The sequence below is a fragment of the Thunnus thynnus genome, chromosome 12 (genome assembly GCF_963924715.1).
Source record: "Thunnus thynnus chromosome 12, fThuThy2.1, whole genome shotgun sequence".
Classification (NCBI taxonomy): domain Eukaryota; kingdom Metazoa; phylum Chordata; class Actinopteri; order Scombriformes; family Scombridae; genus Thunnus; species Thunnus thynnus.
The window spans coordinates 25934468-25953962 of NC_089528.1; the positions used below are offsets into that span (position 1 = coordinate 25934468).

Here is a 19495-nt window from a genome sequence, read left to right on the forward strand (position 1 = left end):
GTTTCATCATAGGATAAAGGTGATGACTCAGAACAACTTTGTATTGATTTGCAGTGACCCTTCCCTCTAAGAGGACAAGTGGACCCAAACTATAACAGCAAAATGCCCCCCACAGCATAACAGAGCCAAACCAGATCCCCTCACTGTAGGGGGCAAGCATTCACCCGGGGAGAGAGAGAGAGGTATGACATGCAACAAAGGTCTGCTGCCAGAATCAAACCACAGACATTGCAGTTATGTGGCATGCATCTTAATCAGTAGTCTACCGGGACGCAATGGAATAGAGTTTCATGTGAATGTAATATATGCTGTTAATGTTTGACATAGACGCTCTGATGAGGATGCTGACTTTCTCCCTAGGAGAAGGTGGACTCAGCCTACAGGTGGATTCTGGGGTGAAGTTGGGATTTTTGAAATGCTGTATGAACAGCAGTAGCAGAAAGCAAGAGTATATCTTTCATAGTGTAGCAGCAGAAATGCAGCAAAAGAATGGCCAGAGCACTAGTGGCGTAAGTACACCCTCATGATCAAAAGAGTGCACTGCAGTGAGAGTGTATGCCACGTGAGAGTAGCAGCTGACTTCAGTTGACTGCCTGAACTAGCATGCAGACTTGTGTCATTTCTAGTAGCCAGGTTGGGTCAATAGGGGCCCACAGCTCTCTAGCGGGTTAACCCAGCACTGCTGTCAGGGGGCCATATGGTGATGATGGTGACGTTTAACAGGTGACTTACAGCTGTGGCAGGTTGCTCCACTGTAGCCGCTGTCAGAGCAGTTACAGTGGAAGATGGTCCAAGACTGACTGCAGCGGCCGCCATGTTCACATCGACTAGGAGAACACCTGAGAGACAGAGAGAGAAAAGTTTATTGTGAAGTTGTTTTTTCAGTCTCAAACAATACTCTGATAGATGTGTGTGTAGGAGGAATTTGAAGGTTTAATTTTTGCTGTCAGTAAAAGAAGAGAAAAATGTATTACCATGGCATTCTTTTATAAATAAAGAAACAGCAGATTTGAAAAAATCCATTTGCTTGTTTTGGGCAGGTTGAACATTTGGAAGCAATTCTTCAAGTTTTACTGCCAAAAAACTTTGAAAAAGGAGAAGAAACACTCAATGCCAAAAAAACACCTTTCATCTGTTATCATGGAGAGGACTTTTTATTGTTTGAAAAAGCATCTGAAGCATCTTCTTTGCTTTAGCTGAGTCATTTATCTTACAATGAATAAGCAGCCTCAGTCTGTTTGTAGACACTTTGACAGGAAAAACTTGCCATCAGGATCAAATCTCTGAACTTTTAGGGTTGCTTTATAGATTATACTAGATACCGTTGATCAGCAAAAAATGTTTTCTATCCTCTAAAAAAATTTCAAAATTAGTCTGTTACATAAAGCTTTTTTTCATTAAATGGGCAGAAAGCATTTTAAATTATGTTTACTAAAGTATGTTGTTTGTGTCATGGTCAAATGTGTGTAGGAGGGTCAGTAATAACGTAACTAGTGCGAAGAGAAAGTATTTCATTTTAATATTTGGTAGAGGTCATATTTTCCATTTATGTAACATGTTGTGGGTGGTTGCTGAATTGAAAAAAAGACCCATCTGTAACATCTTTGCTTCTAATGATGACTAGAGAGACAATTCAGCTGAACCACTGCTCACCCTTCCTCTAGAAGATTAAAAATCTTTTCTTCAGTGTTTACTTTCATTGCATCTTTTTTTTCAATGGTGGATGTACAGTAGTTCAATGAAACCTTTCCCTCTGACAGAAAAATGTGTTGGCTTGAAAATACATATGATAACATCCTAAATCTTGTGTGGCCAGAACTCCATTGTATAAGGATGGCTGTGATTTTGAAAATCAGAAGGTTTGCACATACAAGGAATTTGCCTTGGTGTTTTGGTGCATAACAGTCAAGTTACGTAATCCTACATAATATAGAAAGATAAAGAGAGAAATTTACAATAAAACATATTGATATTATAAAATATATTCTAAGTGAGAAAAATATTGACCAGGATTCTGGCTTTTAGCTCGAATCCTACAAATAAGTTCTCCAATCAGCTGTTCTTTGCCCTCTTTTAACAATTTCTTTTGCTTGAATTTATCAAAATGTCTGTCAAGTTGACAAGACAGACATCTGCCTACACAAGATCTTGGAGACCTGACGTGGTCCGTCGCATCAAAAGTCCTTGAAGCTTGATTTTTCATTGTACATTATCCATTTTTTACACCTGATCATGACATGCTGTTTAGCTGTTCAATTCTATTATTATTAGGCACATATTGTAATACCATTATTGTGTGGTTCCAAAAATAAGATACATCTCTCACAATACTCTGATGGATGTGTGAGGGAAGGATTTATTTTTGCTGTCAGGTAAGAAAGAAGAGATAAATTTGTTACAATAGTATATATTCTTTTAAAAATACAGAAACATCAGATTTGAAAAATGTATTTTCTTGTTTTGGCAGTTTGAACATTTGGAAACAATTCTCAAGGTTTTACAGCCAAAAAAACTTTGGAGAAAAAGCACTTTTTGAAAAAGCTGTCAAAAAAGGAGAAGAAAAAAGCACCTGAGCCACTTCCATTCACTAAAGAAGACCATGAGATGCGGTTCAATGCTACAAAAAGCCTGTCGGTAGATGTTTGAGCTTGAATATTCTGTTCCATATGCTGTTGAAGAATGAACTTCCACGCTCAAAACGTCAAACCCTCCACTTCTGCCTCCTGCTCCACCTATACCGCAACCACTCTCTCCCTCTCCCCCTCCTTGTGTGTCTGTGTGGAAACAGGTGACAGGCCCTTAAGAAGTGGAGACAGGTGTACCGGAGTCAGGCAATCGACTGCCACTCATCATGATTAATCCTGCATAAATACCTGGTTCAGCATCCACCTTGTCACCAGATCGTTGACTCTGTTCACACAAAAACCTCCCTGTTTTCTGGAACCTGCTCTGCCTTGCTCCCCTCAGCATCCCCCTCTGCCCCGCTCGGCCCCGGCTTCATGCCCTAACCTCTGCCCCAGGTTTCCAGCTTCATGCCCAAGCCCTCACCCCAGTCCCCCAGCTACCAGCCCAGCAATAAACTGCCTTGCAGCTTTATTCTCTGCATCCTGTCTCTTTGTGCTGCAGTTGGGTTCACTTGCCTAGTCCTAACACAAAATAATCAATTGTTTTTTGTTTGTGCAATGGCAGCACGATCACATTTAAAAAAACACAACTGAACTGAAAACCTTGGGTTCCTGATTCACCCAGGGATTATTTTGAGATGATAGAAAATGTAGTTTGACATCATTACAGGGCTTTATTTTCTCCAGATTCTTCAATTTTGATGAAATTAACACAGTTCAGCCTCTGATCTACACTGTTACTGGGAAGATACATAAAGATAATTTGACTTCATTCTACTAAACTGTGAAATAGAGAAACAAACAGACAGACAGACAGAGAGGACTAAAAAAGATGATGCATCTTGCTTGCTAGGTGTTGCTCTGTCTGAGGAAACATGTTGCCTGTTGGCATGTTACATTACAGCTTCTTCGTCTCTTGCTCTATGTGCACTTTTCTTGATTTGTTTGCAAGACAGGTTTTGATAAATATTTTCATTTTTTTGCATTCAATGTGAAAAACTATCTTTGTGTTGTTCCTAGGGACGGGTATTGGTACTCAATACCTTTAAGATATCGACGGAAATAACACAGTACCTAAAAGTATTGACCCTCTCCAGTCAAACAATACCTGCATTCAATCCTTTTTGTACCCAGATTTAGAAAATAAAATGATGAATATTTGTACGGTTTTGCTCGCAGCCAATCACCGCAAGCATTCTTCGGTTTAATGTGACATGTGATTGGCCCATTACTGCAGCAGCTACAACCCATACAGTCTGTGGTGATAATAATTCATTGTACAGTTTTGTACAGTTATTTAAAAAAAATATTTCAATAATTTGAATGCTTTAAAAATGTATTCATGTAAAAATCAATTTATGCAATTTATGAACTGAATGCTTCCATTCACATGATGGGTATCAAATGAAGTAGAAAAAAAAGGTATCAAATGAAATACTCTATTGGTATCGATATCACTTTATGGGTACTGGTATTTTTTAAACGATACCCAGCCCTAGTTGTTCCTGTCTGGATCTTTCTATGCTCTATTCACCAACTGCATCTGACTTATTTGACTGATCTTATCCACACAGGTTGCTCTCCATCTGTTCTGAGGGCTGGCTGGTTCCTCCGCGTGGTTTAACACAAACACACACACTCACACATGCACACAAAATGTAATAATATAATAATAACCACTTTACTCCAATTCCATCTTTCTCAGTTCTGCATTTGAGAGTGTGTACTGTACAGTGTGTTTTTGTGGTGGGATTCTGCATAATTCTGATTATATAATAATATTATGCATATTTTCAATACTAAATGTAAATGTACAGTATGTGACAGTGTTTGAGTGTGTTTGCTCAGACAGGGATATTAAAGAGAAAACAGATGACTGTACAGAATAAAAACGCAGACTCAGTAGATTGTCAGCATGCTACAGTCAGGTTTTTTACCTCCATTTATCTCTTTACTGTTTTGATCTAAAGTGAGCTAGTTAGCATTCACTTTAAATTAACAATGTCAGTTTGAGTGGAGCTTCACCGTGCTAGTGTCTCTTGTTTTTGATATATGAAATATGATTTCTAGTGTCATCAGTATATTTGATGGCTGATAAGATTTACAATCAGTTCACTCACTGTCTCACTCAACTTTTGCTGTAATTGAGAAGCTCCTTGCGGGTTTGATTTCCAGTCATGCTGTTTGCTTGGGCTAATAATAGACTTTATAGGCAGCAACAATAAAACACACACACATACACACAACTATAGATGTAATAACCTCCTCTGAAGTATGACCACCACACTGAAGCTGTGCTGTTGAGTCCATTTTCCACCTGACTTTTACAGTACAAAATATCCCATGGGGCCAAAATTCAATCAGCAGGATTACAGTGTGAGAGCATATGGTAGACTTTTTTTTCTGTCTTCACCGGGAACCAGAATTTTTAGTAGGTTTGTTCCAGTGAGCAGTCATATCTATGCAGGAACTGCATTCTGCTGAATAATAATATGATTAATGCAGACACAGTGAGACATTTAATTAAAACCACTGGAGCAAATTCCCCTAATCTGGCAGGGTATGTGGTTATTTCAATATTAGTGTGTATGTTGGTGCTTACATTCAATTCACTGTATATGTGGCATGTGTGTGTTTGTATGTGTGTTACTGTGTGTGCTGTTTATGCCCAAGAGAAGGGTTTATAATTGCTGTAATTGTCCCATTAATTGTGCTGCAATTTGGCATGATTGGTTCTGCTCTCCATCCTGTCTCTCCCGTTCGTCTTCTGAGGTTGAAATTACTGCTCTGATCCTGAATTGCCATCAATAACATACAATGATCATCTTGCCACCCACAAATTATATTAGAAATATGTATCAGGAGGTCTAAAATCTCTTTTTTTCTTTCTCAGGTCATTTCAATTTAACTACAGTTGTTACAGTTGTATCAAATAATATCCAGTACCTAATAAAGGTATTTTTTTAAAGCTGTTGTAATCAATACTGTATTTTCATGTTAACAATGGACCAAATGTGTAATGTGTAAGGGGTAATTTGTAGTGACGAACCCATAGAGAATTGTCACCCAACACTGCAATTCCTCTCAGCTCTGAGGAGTGTTTTAATGTCTTGCAGCACATTGTTTTGGTTCATTCTCATGGCTCTCACTACCCAGCAGCAACCAGCAGACAGGCAAAGTTAGCGACTAGTTGGTGAACACAGTGGAGCGTTGACCAGCTAAAGAGCTTGATGGGCCATGCAAATGAATGATACAACTGTTGCTCTTCATGTGTTCAATATGTCATTTGTATGTTTGCTGAACACTTTCTCAACAACCTTACAATGTAATAATATATCAATGTTATGTTGGATGGGGTTGTAGTCAGGGCTCTGCAGGCCAGTCAAGTTCTTCCGCAGTAAACTGGAAAACCCTTTCTTTATGGACCTGGCTTTGTGTGCAGGGACGTTGTCATGTTGAAACAGGAATGGGCAAAAACTGTTTCCACAAAGTTGGAAGGACACTATTCCCCTTAATTGGAATAAAGGGTCTTAACCCAAACAATGACAAGCACAGCATGACCAAAAGTACACAAAAATATGTGGACATATTATGTGGCACAACCAGGAATGTTGTTATTACATGGCCAGCTTCTTAAACCCTTTGGCCACCACGGTAACCCATTCCAAGTGGGAACTGAGTGTAGTTTAGAAAAAAAGTTCACAGTTGAATATCAGCACAAATACAACAAACAGGATTGTCATAGTTCTTGTATTACACCTCTGGTTTCCACTGAACAATAATTGTATATTCCACAAGGGAGATACTGTGAGTGCGTGTGCATGCTTATGGTTATTTGTGTGTCTCTCTCTCAAATAAATTGGTCTGCCAACAATGAAAAGGAAAGAAAATCATGTTTCAAAAACAACAAAAAAGTTGCTTCTCAAAAAACGCTGTATAACAAAACAATCACGGACAGAAGAAGCAGTTCTGCTTAAGAATCAACAAATCACACTAGTGTTTGACAGAATAACAATGCAGCAAATGTTCTCTGTCAAATCAACTTTTTGTGTTTAACACTTAGAAAACACTGCTCACTAAATTCTTCTTATAAGCCAAGAGAAAGTATTCTGTCTGAATTAGATATTTGAATAAATGAAAGACAAAAAAAGCTTTGAAAATGGTCGGCTGACAACAAAATTACAATTATTATTATAAAATATGTCCTTAAGGTGACAAATTGAAAAGCTACATGAATACAAAGAGTAACAGTTAAATCCACAAGAATTTCTGTTCACAAGTAAATTATATCAGTCACCTTCAGAAAAATCTTCATGAAAACTTTCTCTGACAGTATTCAAATGTATCAATGACAAGGATGCATTATTATGATTCATTCCCAACTGACTAATGTTAATATCATTAATGAAAAATATGACTAAATATTTTCATCAACTACCTTTTTTCCATGACTAAGACAAGACGATGACGAGACAGCGCTGACGTCATTAAAAACTAACTGTCATGGCTGTTGTTATTCTAGCAAACTTTGCCTTGTTTAACCTTTTATATTGATGCCATGTGAACTAGCTTGCTAGACAGCAATTTTGTTAACCTTATGTCATTATTAAGTCCATGGAGCACTTTTCTCGTTAACACCAACCTCAGATCTATTTATCTTATTTTATAATGCAAGCAGATTGCATTTGGCGTGTGTACAGTATTCTTTTCAATTTTATTAGGCTAACTACTTCTATTTCCATTGTTCAGAACAGAAAGGTATTTTTGTCATGTACTTAGGGTAACCAGTTGTCTGTACAGCTCTCAATGTTTTATAATAGTTTGAAAGAGAGAGGGTTGGGCCCCAGTTGTTGAATTGTGTTGGTTCAAAATAAATATGAAAATCAGAACATGTACCATGTCAACATACCGTATCTAATGACATGATGTCTGGGGTATGACTGGGATAACTGGGTCTGAACTGTAGTTAATTTTCCATATGGTTGGTTTTTGGCCTGTTTATTGAGTGGCTCTTCCCAGCAGGATAGCTTAGTGGTTAAGGCAGTTGCTCTGCAATGTCTTACAGGGGTGCAAATCCTTGTGGGTTCAAATCCCACTCATGGTATGTGTTGTCTGACAAAATTGTGGTTACTATGTGAACACTCTACTTGTAACACAGTGTTAATGAAAGCACTTAAGAAAAAGAAGTGGTCATGTCTCCTTATTAGTGTAAACCTCACTCCTCATGCAGCATTGCTGCAGTGTGTTTGTTATAAGACAAATGAAACCTATTTAAAGCATCCTCCTAGATTTTCATATAGAGACATGACATTCAAGACAAACTTGATGAGGTCATCATCCTTTAAAGGTTTATCTTTAACCTACTAAGTTCAGGGTTTCATTTAACCTGATTGGCTATGTTATCAGGATTACAGTCATGAACAACTATATTTAAATGCTCTTGATTAATGTCTTTGACAGATAACAACAGCATATCTTAAAAGCATCTTGGAGATTTTTTGCTGTTAAAAATAGGCAGCTATTGTCACCAGGATGGCCGAGTGGTTAAGGCGTTGGACTTAAGATCCAATGGGCAGTAGCCCTCGTGGGTTCAAACCCCACTCCTGGTAATTTAATGTGTTCATTGATGTCCACAGAAGCATATCTGTGCAATGAAACACTAATTGTTTAGATTTTAAATTCAGATACAGCCCCTTGTATTCCTGAAAATATGCAAATTTTATTCAGCTTTTGATAGAGAAATCAGTAACTACCTTCAGGCAACAGCTGAGCTCTACATTTTCACAGGATTGCTTTCAGCCTTTGGCAAAACGTTGTATTCAAGATGCAATTGACACAAGTCCCACTCTTCGTAGGTGGTTTTTGTGAATTTCTTATTATTTCTTATTGCAGTATAATGCAACAGTTTAACAAAAGCCACACTGTGTCCCAAATCTATATTCACTAAATCCAAAGAAATATTGACTTGATGATTCACGTATTTGTTTACTGGTCACATCTTCATCTTCACAAGGTTGGTTTCTGACCTGTAAAGAAGATTTGTTGTCTCACCAGGATGGCCGAGTGGTTAAGGCGTTGCACTCAAGATGCAATGGACATAAGTCCTCGTGGGTTCAAATCCCACTCCTGGTAGGTGGATTTTGATTACAAGGAGTGAACAAGAAATGATGCTACAACTCAAAACCAGACACATCATCAGCACCCAGTCCAACCAGGATGGGGCACAGCAAAATCCATTCATCCTCACAAAATATGTCCTGCTGGAAGCTTTGTGACTGCTTGTTAGATTGTACTCTGGCAGAGCAGGGCTCTATTAAATTAAATGGTGCAACACAGCTAATATAATAGCCTCCTCCATGTTTGACTCTGCAAGTCTGCGATCCCTCAAAGGTCAGTACTGTCAATACAGCCGAAGCTCCATGCTGATTTACCTAACCTCTGTGAGAGAGTGTACTGATCAAGGCAATTGAATTCAGTCCAAAATTAGGTGATGGCTACGTCAGAGGTAATAGCAAAGCAACAATAATTTGTCTTCACTAATGTCAAGGAATTTTTTTTTTGAAACTGACCTGTCGATGATTCCACACATGTCAATGTGCAGGTTGCTGTAGTTTCCCAGCTGCTTTTGCTGCACCATGATCAGGTCCACGTTTTGGTTGTCCAGAGTCAGGAGACGCATGCAGCCTTGGAAGATGTTAAAGGGGTTTCTGCATTCTTGCCTGTCGTCTTCAGCAGGACAACCTGAACAGGAGAGATTGGGAACATCAGTTAGAGTGAATTGCGCATGACAGCTTTTATCCAGTGAAACAATATAAACTAAAATAACACATAAAACAATTTTATTTTACATATCACACTGATTAATTTACAGCAACTTCCTCGTGGCTATTTGAAGCTTAACAGGTTTAACTGGTAAGAGATGACCTGTTCCACTCTCACCACCAAAGAAGAGGTGACTTTCTATGGCAACAGGGAATGAGGGGCTGGCATGAGCGGTGCCTCCTTCTTCTTTATCCACAGTGATGGTCAGACGACCTTGTCTGGAGTTCAGCTCTACAGAGTGCCACTGACCGTCATTCAGACCAGAACCTGGGAACCAAATACACATTAACACACACTGCTGAATATGTGAACTTGTTCAAGTGCACAGCTTTCCCTTTGCTTGGCCTTTGCTTTTTTTCCAAGGTGAAGGGAAAGCATGGGCAGTCATGTTGTAATGACTAAATTTAGATAAATTATAGCATCACTGTATGTGACACATGTACCAAATTGCTATTTAAAAAAAGTAAAAACATAAACTAGTAAATCTTTGTCGCAATGAAACTGTGCTTTAATTAATCTTTTACAAAATGATCAGTCAAGACTTAAAACTTTATGTATTTGAGGAAATGAGTGGTGAGCAGACTTGGTACGAAATGTAAGGGTGGTGCAGAAATTCATGTGTTTGCTGTGTGAAAACAAGCAGGAGCAGGTTACACAGGCATCTACATTACTTCCTGGATCCTCTGTGTGATTGACCTGCTCCAAGGAACCAGCAGGGCTGTGTACATTGTTAACAGTTGAGCGAATAGATCGATATCCCATTATCTCCTCTATTTTTCTTACAGACAATGCTTTGCTTTAAAATACACCCTAGTTGTCCTACAGTAGTGTCTGCTTACAATCATCAGCCAGCGTGATGTGGATGTGTGACCGGTGTTCTGGCAATAAAGAAAATAAGGTAGATAATAAGAAAAGTTAGACTTCTGAACTAAGTGTAATTGTTAGAGAATTCGCTAGAAAGAGAGGTACTTTGATGTGCTTGATGGCTCAAATCCCAGCGACGATTTATGAGAAAAATTGTTAGAATTGATCATTTGATAAATCCCTCCCCCTGCACAGCCATCATCCAATCATAGCTTGGCAACCGTAACTAGGCATCGCAGGCCTGTCAGGGGTCATGGGTCTGTAGTAAAAGCAGAAGTATAAAAAATGCATTAAAAAGTGTGTTTATCTGTTCTAACATAAGCTGAAATCGTTAGCATGTCCGGCTAACAAGCTTACCAAACATTATGCCCAGAGGGCATCAATAACTGACTAATGGTTACATTGGTTTGTGAGGTTAGGTTATGTTTTAAAAAAAAAAAAAACACGTCCAGCACATCCACTGTTGATTAGCAGCTCTGTCCTGCTCTTCATTGGATTTAGCCTCAGTCTTTTAGCATAACATCATGTATGCAGCCATCAAATGCATATTAAGACTCCTTTTACAAGATTATAGTTTTAAAAGTCATTTGTCAGCTGGAGTCAGCAAGAGATGGTATTATTAACTAACTCATGGAGGTAACATTAGCTATTGCTTTGATATCTACACATGATAAAATCTGCCAACAGAAGTTGACAGACATAGAAATTTCAAGAGGTGTATCTGTCACCATTACCACTGTAAACTATATATGTGCCGTACGAAGGCCAGTGTTGCCAACTGTTTTCAGTGTAAAGTAGCTTAAGTCTGTGACATCACAACGTTACCACATACAGCCTAAACAAGATTTTTAAAAATGAAAGTAAAGAAAATGAAATCAAACTGAAAAAAAACACACTCCGGAATAACTTTTGCAAACTCTGTGTAAAAAATCAAACTTGAACAGTTAAAACAAGTTTAGAATAAAAACACAAAAGAAGAAGAAGGAATACCCTAGTCAAACAATGCAGATCAGTGATTGGTCGTTAGGTACGCACATTCTCAGCTCATTCACTTCTCTGTCTTGCTGCTGATTGGTCAACTGAAGGTCTTATCTCTGTCCCACTCACTGAACACAGTCGGTCCAGAGAGCCACAGCCACAATAGCACACATTCACTAAGAAATACTAGTGACTCCTTTCAAGGAGGGGATTTAAGATCTGCCCAATAGCTTGCAAGATTTGTTGCTGAAAAAATCTGATGACCATTTCATACTTTCTATTGACTTGATTTATGGTTTAATTAATTCCAAATGTTTGGGATGAGAATAACATGGAACAGAGGGGCTAACTTACTCAATATCTATGCAAGACAAACCAATAACTTAACTGTTCGTGGTTGGACGTGGATCTGGAGATTTAATCTATTTTTGGATTAGACTAACCTGTGCTGAGCTCCAGCAGCGCCCTGCCAACTTTATGGATCTGTAGCCGGAGTCTGGCCTCACTCAGGTACAGCCAGACCACGCCCCCTTTCTGAGGAAGGTCAAAGGTGAGCAGAAGCCCTGCCTTGTTCCACGTCCTGAACTGAAACCCCACGGACACACCCCCAGAGGTAGACGCTGTCGCCCCCGGCAACTGGAGGAAGCTCTGGGGGCCTGGGAACGTCACGGCAACGGAGACTGGCTCAGCACAAGAAAAGGTCACATTGCCCTGAGACAGAGGGATGCAGAGAGGGGAGGTGAGACAGAAAAATGATTACAACAGAGATTAAAAAACAACAACAACAAAAAACATGAATATTAATCAGTTGCAGAGGGCGTGTCGATGTGACCTCATGTCGCAGTGATCTCATCAGCAAGTCTCCTTAAAGAGGACACCGGTATTACCAGAATGATAACAGCAAGGCTCAGAATAAGATAAAGAGAGCAAACTAAAAAGTCACCTAGCATAGAGGTGGGAGAGATAAAGAATGAAAATGAAAAAAAAACAAACATAGCATGTAGTATGCTCACTGCTACAATATCTTGACATCACTGTTACAGTCCATTGATGTAAATAATGACACTGGGTCCATTGCTAAGGATGAAGCAGTAATATATTACAGTCTTGGCTCTCTGCTGGGAATATCAGCCTGCTATCTTCAAAATACTCCGGAAACACAGATGACATCTAAAAGCCCTTTGTGGTGCAGTTAAAGTGATGTACAACAATTTAACGTCGGAGTGGGCTGTATCACTGCTCAACACAAAGAAAAAAGTTACCTTAAAAGACCTCAAAATCCTTAAGACTCCTGTACTGACACATCAATTCTCCTCCACCCAGAGTCACACATTTTCTTTATATTAATCCCTACTTCACTCAGCCATATGAAGAACCATCTTCTCACTGTATTAAATTTGTGCCTGGAACCTTATAAGAGCCTCTATTAGAGCTTCAGCCATGCATGTGAATTTCTGAACCTCTTTACCAAGAATTCATGTTTTTTCTCCTGTCTGGACCTTTATTGTAATGAGATACCAGTTATTACTCCCGGCAGAAACGCTTCACAGCCTCTCCCCAATTCACTCATCGTGAATGTAGAAACATCTAAAGGTCCAAATGGCCAAGATGAGGAGGCATTAGTGAGAGGCTAATCACTCCGTCTACACTCCTCTGTCCTGGCTTCATTAACCAGCAAGCAGCTCATTTAGCAACACGAGCATCCACATCAACCAACAGCGTCTGACACTTGACTGCTAAAATTCAATCCCTGCAGGGACAAAAGGATTCTATAACACATACACTGTGCAATAAATCTAACTGAAACAAAATTGATTCTTAAAACCTGCTAAATTTAACCCACAGGAAATTCTAAGACAAAATAATACATGCTAGTCTGTGGTTCTGTATGCACTTCATTCAATAACTGGTGAGTATTTAATATTTACAATTCACAAAAGAAAAAAAACACCTAAAAGAATATTTTATCAGAATTTTATGGAGGGCCACAATCTGAGGCAGCCAGAGCAGATTTTGGCTTCAGTGGCCCTTCTCCAGCAACTGACGCTAAAGCCTAAGAGCCCAGAGTGTTAGAAGAGGCTGAACTTTAAAAACACAAAGCTATTGTTCTCTACCTGCTGTAGAGGAAGACACTATTGTATAACTACAATATAGTGTGTTATAAACCATTTATTACATGATTGTATACTGCCTGTAAATACAAACTGGGGGGACTTAAAGTATTACCAACATGTCACCCACAGCATGTTACACTATACTGCCAAAATTTAAATTTAAAAAATTATTTAAAAATAATTTTGTACAGTCCATAGTTTTCCATCTCCCTTACTTTCATTACAGTTTTTCAGCACTGTTTTATAATTTACGCTATGCATGAACTATATTTTATTTTCAGACTATACCATCTAATGCTGCACTTTTAGGTTTATGGGAATTTCTACTGGGTATACAATTACTCTATTATGACTAGTGATTCCTTGCATTGATGGTTAATCTAAGAAATGAAGATTGGTCTACTGAGTTACACATAAAAATGATTAGAGCAAATATAAAAATCCCAAATAACTGATACCACAACATGGCCAAAACTCTTCTTTAAGCTTCTGTAAGTTAAATAGAAAAACATTGCAGCAGTTCTTATATCACTAGGCTAACCTGTCTTTTAGGTAATGCTAACTTAAAAGGGTTAGCTTAATTTTATAGCTTAGTTCGACAGTATCCTGTTGTCTGTTTTCACATATACACACTGTAGCCTACAATTAATTGGGGTTACCAGAAAATTAGCATTTTAACATAGTGGTCATCCTATAAACAACACTGTAGTAATTACTAATACAGTATATTATCATCAGTGATGATTAGTGTCTTTGTAGAAATAATGTCATTGAACCAGGTCTTTTTAGTTAGCTTAATTTTACAGCCAGCTAACAGCAAACTTACGGTGGTTTCAGACCCAGTGCATGGAAGCAAATAGTTTGTGTGAGGTAGTGCACAGAATGAAGAGCAATGGCTAACTTGGATTAAACAGACTACATGAGAACATAAACGTACACAATATAAATTTTCAAACTTTATTTATTCGAGCTATATTTCTACAATGCTTGGGATTTTGTACTCAAGTCCATAGGATCGCTGAGTAATTTGAGAGTGTTTTAAATCTGGGAGATGCACAATATTAACATCCAACATCATTCTTAGTTTCCACCAAAACTTCTTCCTCTTGTGGACATGCCTGAGGTCAACTTAATACTCCTTTCTGATAAAAATATTTAACTAGCTACTATTGTTTAACTGGCTACTTCTAAACGTCAGCCCTTATTATCAGATGGTTGTGTTTTGCTACATTAACTCACCATTACTGTAACTTGGTGGCCATTGTGTTTCGCTACTTCTATCAGGTTGAGGCCATTGTACAGCAGGTTTTCCAGGCAGCCATGGAAGTTCCTCTTGGACAGGACTGGTTTCTGGACTACCCCAACACTCAACTGTATGGGTTCAAAAACACAAAGACACACCCACAGACAGTAACATGCACATGAGATAATAGAAATATGTACTGTATGTGTATGTAGCTGTGTGTCTATACATTTCCCCACACCTGCTCAATTTCCCAGTGGTTAAACTCTGCAGGAATCTGAACCCTTAATGTGTTTTTGTCCACAGTGAGGTTGAGGTGAGAGCTGCGCCGCTCCACTGCTACATGGTGCCAATGCTGGTCATCTAACAAGCTGCCGAGGGAGGCAAGACGTCGAGGTTCAGAGGATGAAGTCCTGCCTAGAAAAGCAGAGAGTGAGGAAGAGGAAGAAAGGAGTTAGCGGGAGATAAGTGCCAAGAGGAAGTATTTTCTGATAGATATATCAGTTTGAAGATTGTTTTCACTCAGTTATCTGAACTAGTGTTGAGAAAAATGAACACCAGCCCAGTAGGTTCTTTATTGTGATGAATATTTTAATTTTCTCAGCACTCCACAGAGAGGAGCATGCCGAGGTCAGCCTATCTCATCTCATTAGGGACTACTGGATATCTGCATAACTAGAATTTGAGAACTGAAACCAAATATGTGATAAGACGTGATTTGAAAAACTGCAGAGGAAACATAGTGAGACATCATTAATGATAGATGAGCATCAGTACTGTAGGTCCAAATTAGTGGATCCATTTCTGCATTTCCCCCAAAGTACTAGAAGAGAAACTCTGTGTTTCTGCTGAGAAAAGGAACTGTAGAAAGAGCTGAATACAGTCAGTCATTAAAAATGTATTAGATATTCTTTAGGGGGAGACAATTTCAACTTCAGAGAGAGAAACAGAGACAGACTTGATGGACAAATGTATCTTCGATGTTTCAACCCATTTTGTGTGAAAAAAAAGGTTCATCTAAAGAGAGTAAGTACGATACAGAGGAAGTCTTTCCTGTCAAAACGATTACTGTGATGAGTTATTTGTTTACAGTCTAGACAAGTGGAAAGAGACAGTGCAATCAATATTCAAGGAACAATTGCACTTAAAAACAAATAGATCACTTTATTGGCATTGATTGATGGAATAATTATTGTGTTGTAGCAGGTGGAGGAGAGAGGGAGAGGACCTTATGACTGAGTGTTTCATTGGATGGATGATCTGATTACTGCTTGAATGACTGGAAAGAGAAAGCAGGAATCAATATGAGATTAGAGAGGAAATAAAAAGAAAATCACTCTATTGATATTAATATATAGACACTTGTGTCTTTAACTTTTTCTTTTTTCTTTTGCTTTTTTGTTGCTGTCTGTCTCTATTTACGTCAGTGTGTCTCCTTTTAAATATTATTGAGGTCATCAGGGAAGAAAATCAATCATACTTTAAAAACAAAAGAAGTGTCACCAATAATTGTGCATGTACGTTTCTGACTGCACAGTCAGTAGTTTGAATCTTTGGATCAATTTGAAAATATCTTAATGTGGAATATGAAAAAGCAACGTTGTCCCCAGCGGAAAGACTGCTGTCAATGAGGATTGTTACATGAAATGTGATGGGGTCATCAAAAATCAATAGGTTGCTTCCTGCTGGGAGCATGAATGTGCACAGCAAATATTATGTTGTAACAAGTAACGGGTCAACAGATATGAAATATTTAAAGATTGGTGTGATATTGCCACAATAGGAAAGGTCACAGAGTCTCAAAAGTCAAAACCTTTTTTGTCTTTGTTTTCAAGATATGTCGGTCATTTTATTACAAAGAGCTCTGCAGACGTCTGGGACTGTGGAGTGCAGTGAATCCATATGTGTGAGACTGTATGAGACAAACTAGTGCTTAACAAGAGCGAGCATGCTCAGCAAAATCTCCAGATAACAGTTTAAAAAACTGCAAATGGCTACATTTTTTATTAATGTCGAGGAGGGTCAGACTGCATGTGTTTGCCTCATTCTTGCCACCTCTGCTGAACACTTGGAGGTTTTTTTCCTCCAAAGTAACCCCGTATCATATCTAGTCTGCAATTTCACTGCAGTTGTGACTTTAAATGTGATTACACAGCAAGAGGAACTGCTGTCATTGTAATCAGCTCCAAAGATAATGTTTAAACCCTAAATGATTTCACAAGGTCACGTACTGATGCCTATAGCCTGAACATTTCACAAAAGCAAATATTTAAGCATATTGATGGTGTATAAAGATAAAGATTTATACTAGTGTGTCAGAACTCCAGAGCAAGAGGTTTCTTGTCTCAGGCAGATGCAGAAAAACGTATTCATGCATTTATTTCTTGTTGGTTGGACTACTGAAATGGCAGATGCAGACGAGACAGACAGACAGCATGCCATTGCCAGAATCCTAACAAGAAAGAACAAATTTGATCACGTCACACCTGCTCTCATATTTCAGCATTGGCTACCAGTCAGCTTCAGAATTGACCACAACATTTTCCTCCCTGTATATAAAGCCCTAAATGGCTACTCATTCAATATGAACTCTTAGGTCTTCTGGCTCAGGCCTTCTAGTTGTTCCGAGAGTTAAAGCAACACTCGGTGAAGCAGATTTTGTTTTTTTTGTGGTCCTAGCTGTTGGAATACCTTGCCAGATTGTATTAGATGTACATTAACAGTGTTTAAAATCAGACTGAAAACCTCCCTGTTTTCCTATGCATTTGATTTGTTTTATTGTGTTTAAAGTGTTGGATTATTCTACTTAGTTGTCTACATTCATCTGTATGTGTACATGCTGTATATGCATGTTTTTGTTCCGTTTTGTTTTTTCAATGTGAAACACATTGAATCTCCCGCAAAATGTGCTGAATGCGAGAAGTGAGGCAACTTTTCAAATGTATGTACCTTTCTAGCCTGTCGTTATAAGATACTGTAAAAATGGTCTGAATGTTCTGCTGCAGGTATTTTTCTAGAGATGATTCTGCTTGTTTAAGATTTTTCTGGATCCTTTACAATGATATATGTGTTCCATAATGTTCTGGGTGCACTGAAGGATGTTTTAGACACCAGTCAGATGCTTCAAGGCTGCTTAAATGTTGTTGCAGGTGCTGAGTTTAAATATCTGGCATGGCATATTGACTTGACTTAGATGTATGATTTCCAAACAACCCAGGAGTTCTAGACCAGTGGTTCCTATCCTTTTTGGCTTGTGGCCCCTTAAAATGAAGCAGTGTCTACATACGTACCCTCAACACCAGTTACACTTCACCACTCTACCTAAGAGTTATTTTTCTCTCTAAACTTTTCAGATTGTTTCCTTTAAATAATTATTAGTTGCCCTAAGAGAACTATCCAGCATATCAAAAAAAAGCAAAGATTATAGAAAAGCTGAAAAAATGAAAAGAAACGTGTATAGCAGAATAATGTCCTTTATTTTCTATCTGTATTTATCATCTTGTGCCCCTTCGGATTTATCTTATGACCTCTTGGAAGAATCCCGACACATTAGGAGTCAGTCGCTGTTGTGGATTGCTGTGGATGCTCTAAAATGTGTGTACTGACAGCTCTTGTGGTTCTCATAAACAGAAATTTAAATCCGCAATACTCAAAACCCCTCAGCCATCATGTTGCACTGGAGTAGAACTCACCAACCCCTGGCATGTTTGTTTTTCAAAACGAATAAAGTGACAGGAAAGGAATGCGCTGAATTGTGATCCAACAAAGATACAATATATATACCAAACTGACATTTTGATGGATGTAAAGCAGAGAGGAAACACAATGGTTTTAGAATTTTAATAAAGCTGCATGTTTATTTTAGCCGTTAGGAGCTTCTGTAAACTAGTGGGCTAAAATTATCATTAAAGAAAAATCAAGAACTAAGGATGATATAGATTTAGGTTTGATTTGTAGACACAAAGCTGAAAAAATGGGGAAAAAACAAGAAAGATCCTTTGACAAGGCCCTTTACAAAATCCTCACAGGCTCATAAGGTGTAGATCCTGAACTCAGTCTGACCAAACTCAACTTAAATTAACTTTATCAGACATTATCAGACAGAATTTAACTACACAAGAGTTTTGCATTGACTAAAAACAACCAGTGCTTTTGTTCTTCTGTTATCCAGGACTGTGTTGCTGTTTCTGTGCAGGCTGTTACTCAGAGTTGCCTCATAAGCTCGAGGTCAGACTTGAATGTGTTAGTGTCAGCAGAGCAGAGCTCAGGGTCAATGCACACAGCAGATGACCTACATTACACAATCTGTAAACTAAAAAGCCTATGTAGAGAGAGAGATATATAGAGAGGGAAGGATAGGAAACAGAGGAGAAGAAAAGGCAGGAGAAGAAGGCAGAGACAGAAATAATGAGAGGCAGAAAGATGAAGGGCATCCAACTCAAGATAAGAGAAAAAGAGGTAAAGAATTGCAAAAGCATATCCAAGAGACCAAAAAATGCAGCAATGTCAGGAAAACTTGGCGAGATAGACAGATGAAGAATTTACAGCTGGAAAAACTGCAAATGGCCTCTTCTGATATAACAAATAAAGGAAATGAATATCTCGGGAGACAAACCAAGACAAACAACAATAATTACAACAGAAAAGAACATAACATAACATAACAGAGTTGAGGGTGGGACAGAAACAGACAAAGAAGAAAGAAAAGAAAGACTGCTTGTTGTTGTCAGAGTTGGTCTGTCACAGCCTAAGCGGAGCTCCTCCCAATCCGTCTTCTCATTTCAATTGATGGCTTTAATTTCCTCTCGCTGAGCTGCAGTGTGTCTTTATGGTGACATCGTCTTTAAGGT

At 38.5% G+C, this 19495-nt stretch overlaps 1 protein-coding gene and 2 non-coding genes across 3 annotated transcripts in view; 2 read left to right on the forward strand and 1 right to left on the reverse strand.

Annotated features, from left to right (window-relative positions):
* Nucleotides 1–19495, reverse strand: part of LOC137194583 (contactin-associated protein-like 4) — a 120507-nt gene that overhangs the window by 42544 nt on the left and 58468 nt on the right. Inside the window, exons 6-11 of the mRNA XM_067606620.1 lie at nt 14887–15062; nt 14642–14773; nt 11732–11999; nt 9564–9713; nt 9194–9365; nt 733–839 (exon numbers count right to left, since the gene is read on the reverse strand). Of these exons, the coding sequence (XP_067462721.1) occupies nt 733–839; nt 9194–9365; nt 9564–9713; nt 11732–11999; nt 14642–14773; nt 14887–15062 (1005 nt within the window). The remainder of the gene's footprint in view (nt 1–732; nt 840–9193; nt 9366–9563; nt 9714–11731; nt 12000–14641; nt 14774–14886; nt 15063–19495) is intronic.
* trnal-uaa (transfer RNA leucine (anticodon UAA)) lies at nt 8151–8233 on the forward strand. The gene has a single exon. It is a non-coding gene; the product is annotated as a tRNA-Leu (tRNA).
* On the forward strand, nt 8674–8756 carry trnal-caa (transfer RNA leucine (anticodon CAA)). Its single transcript has one exon. It is a non-coding gene; the product is annotated as a tRNA-Leu (tRNA).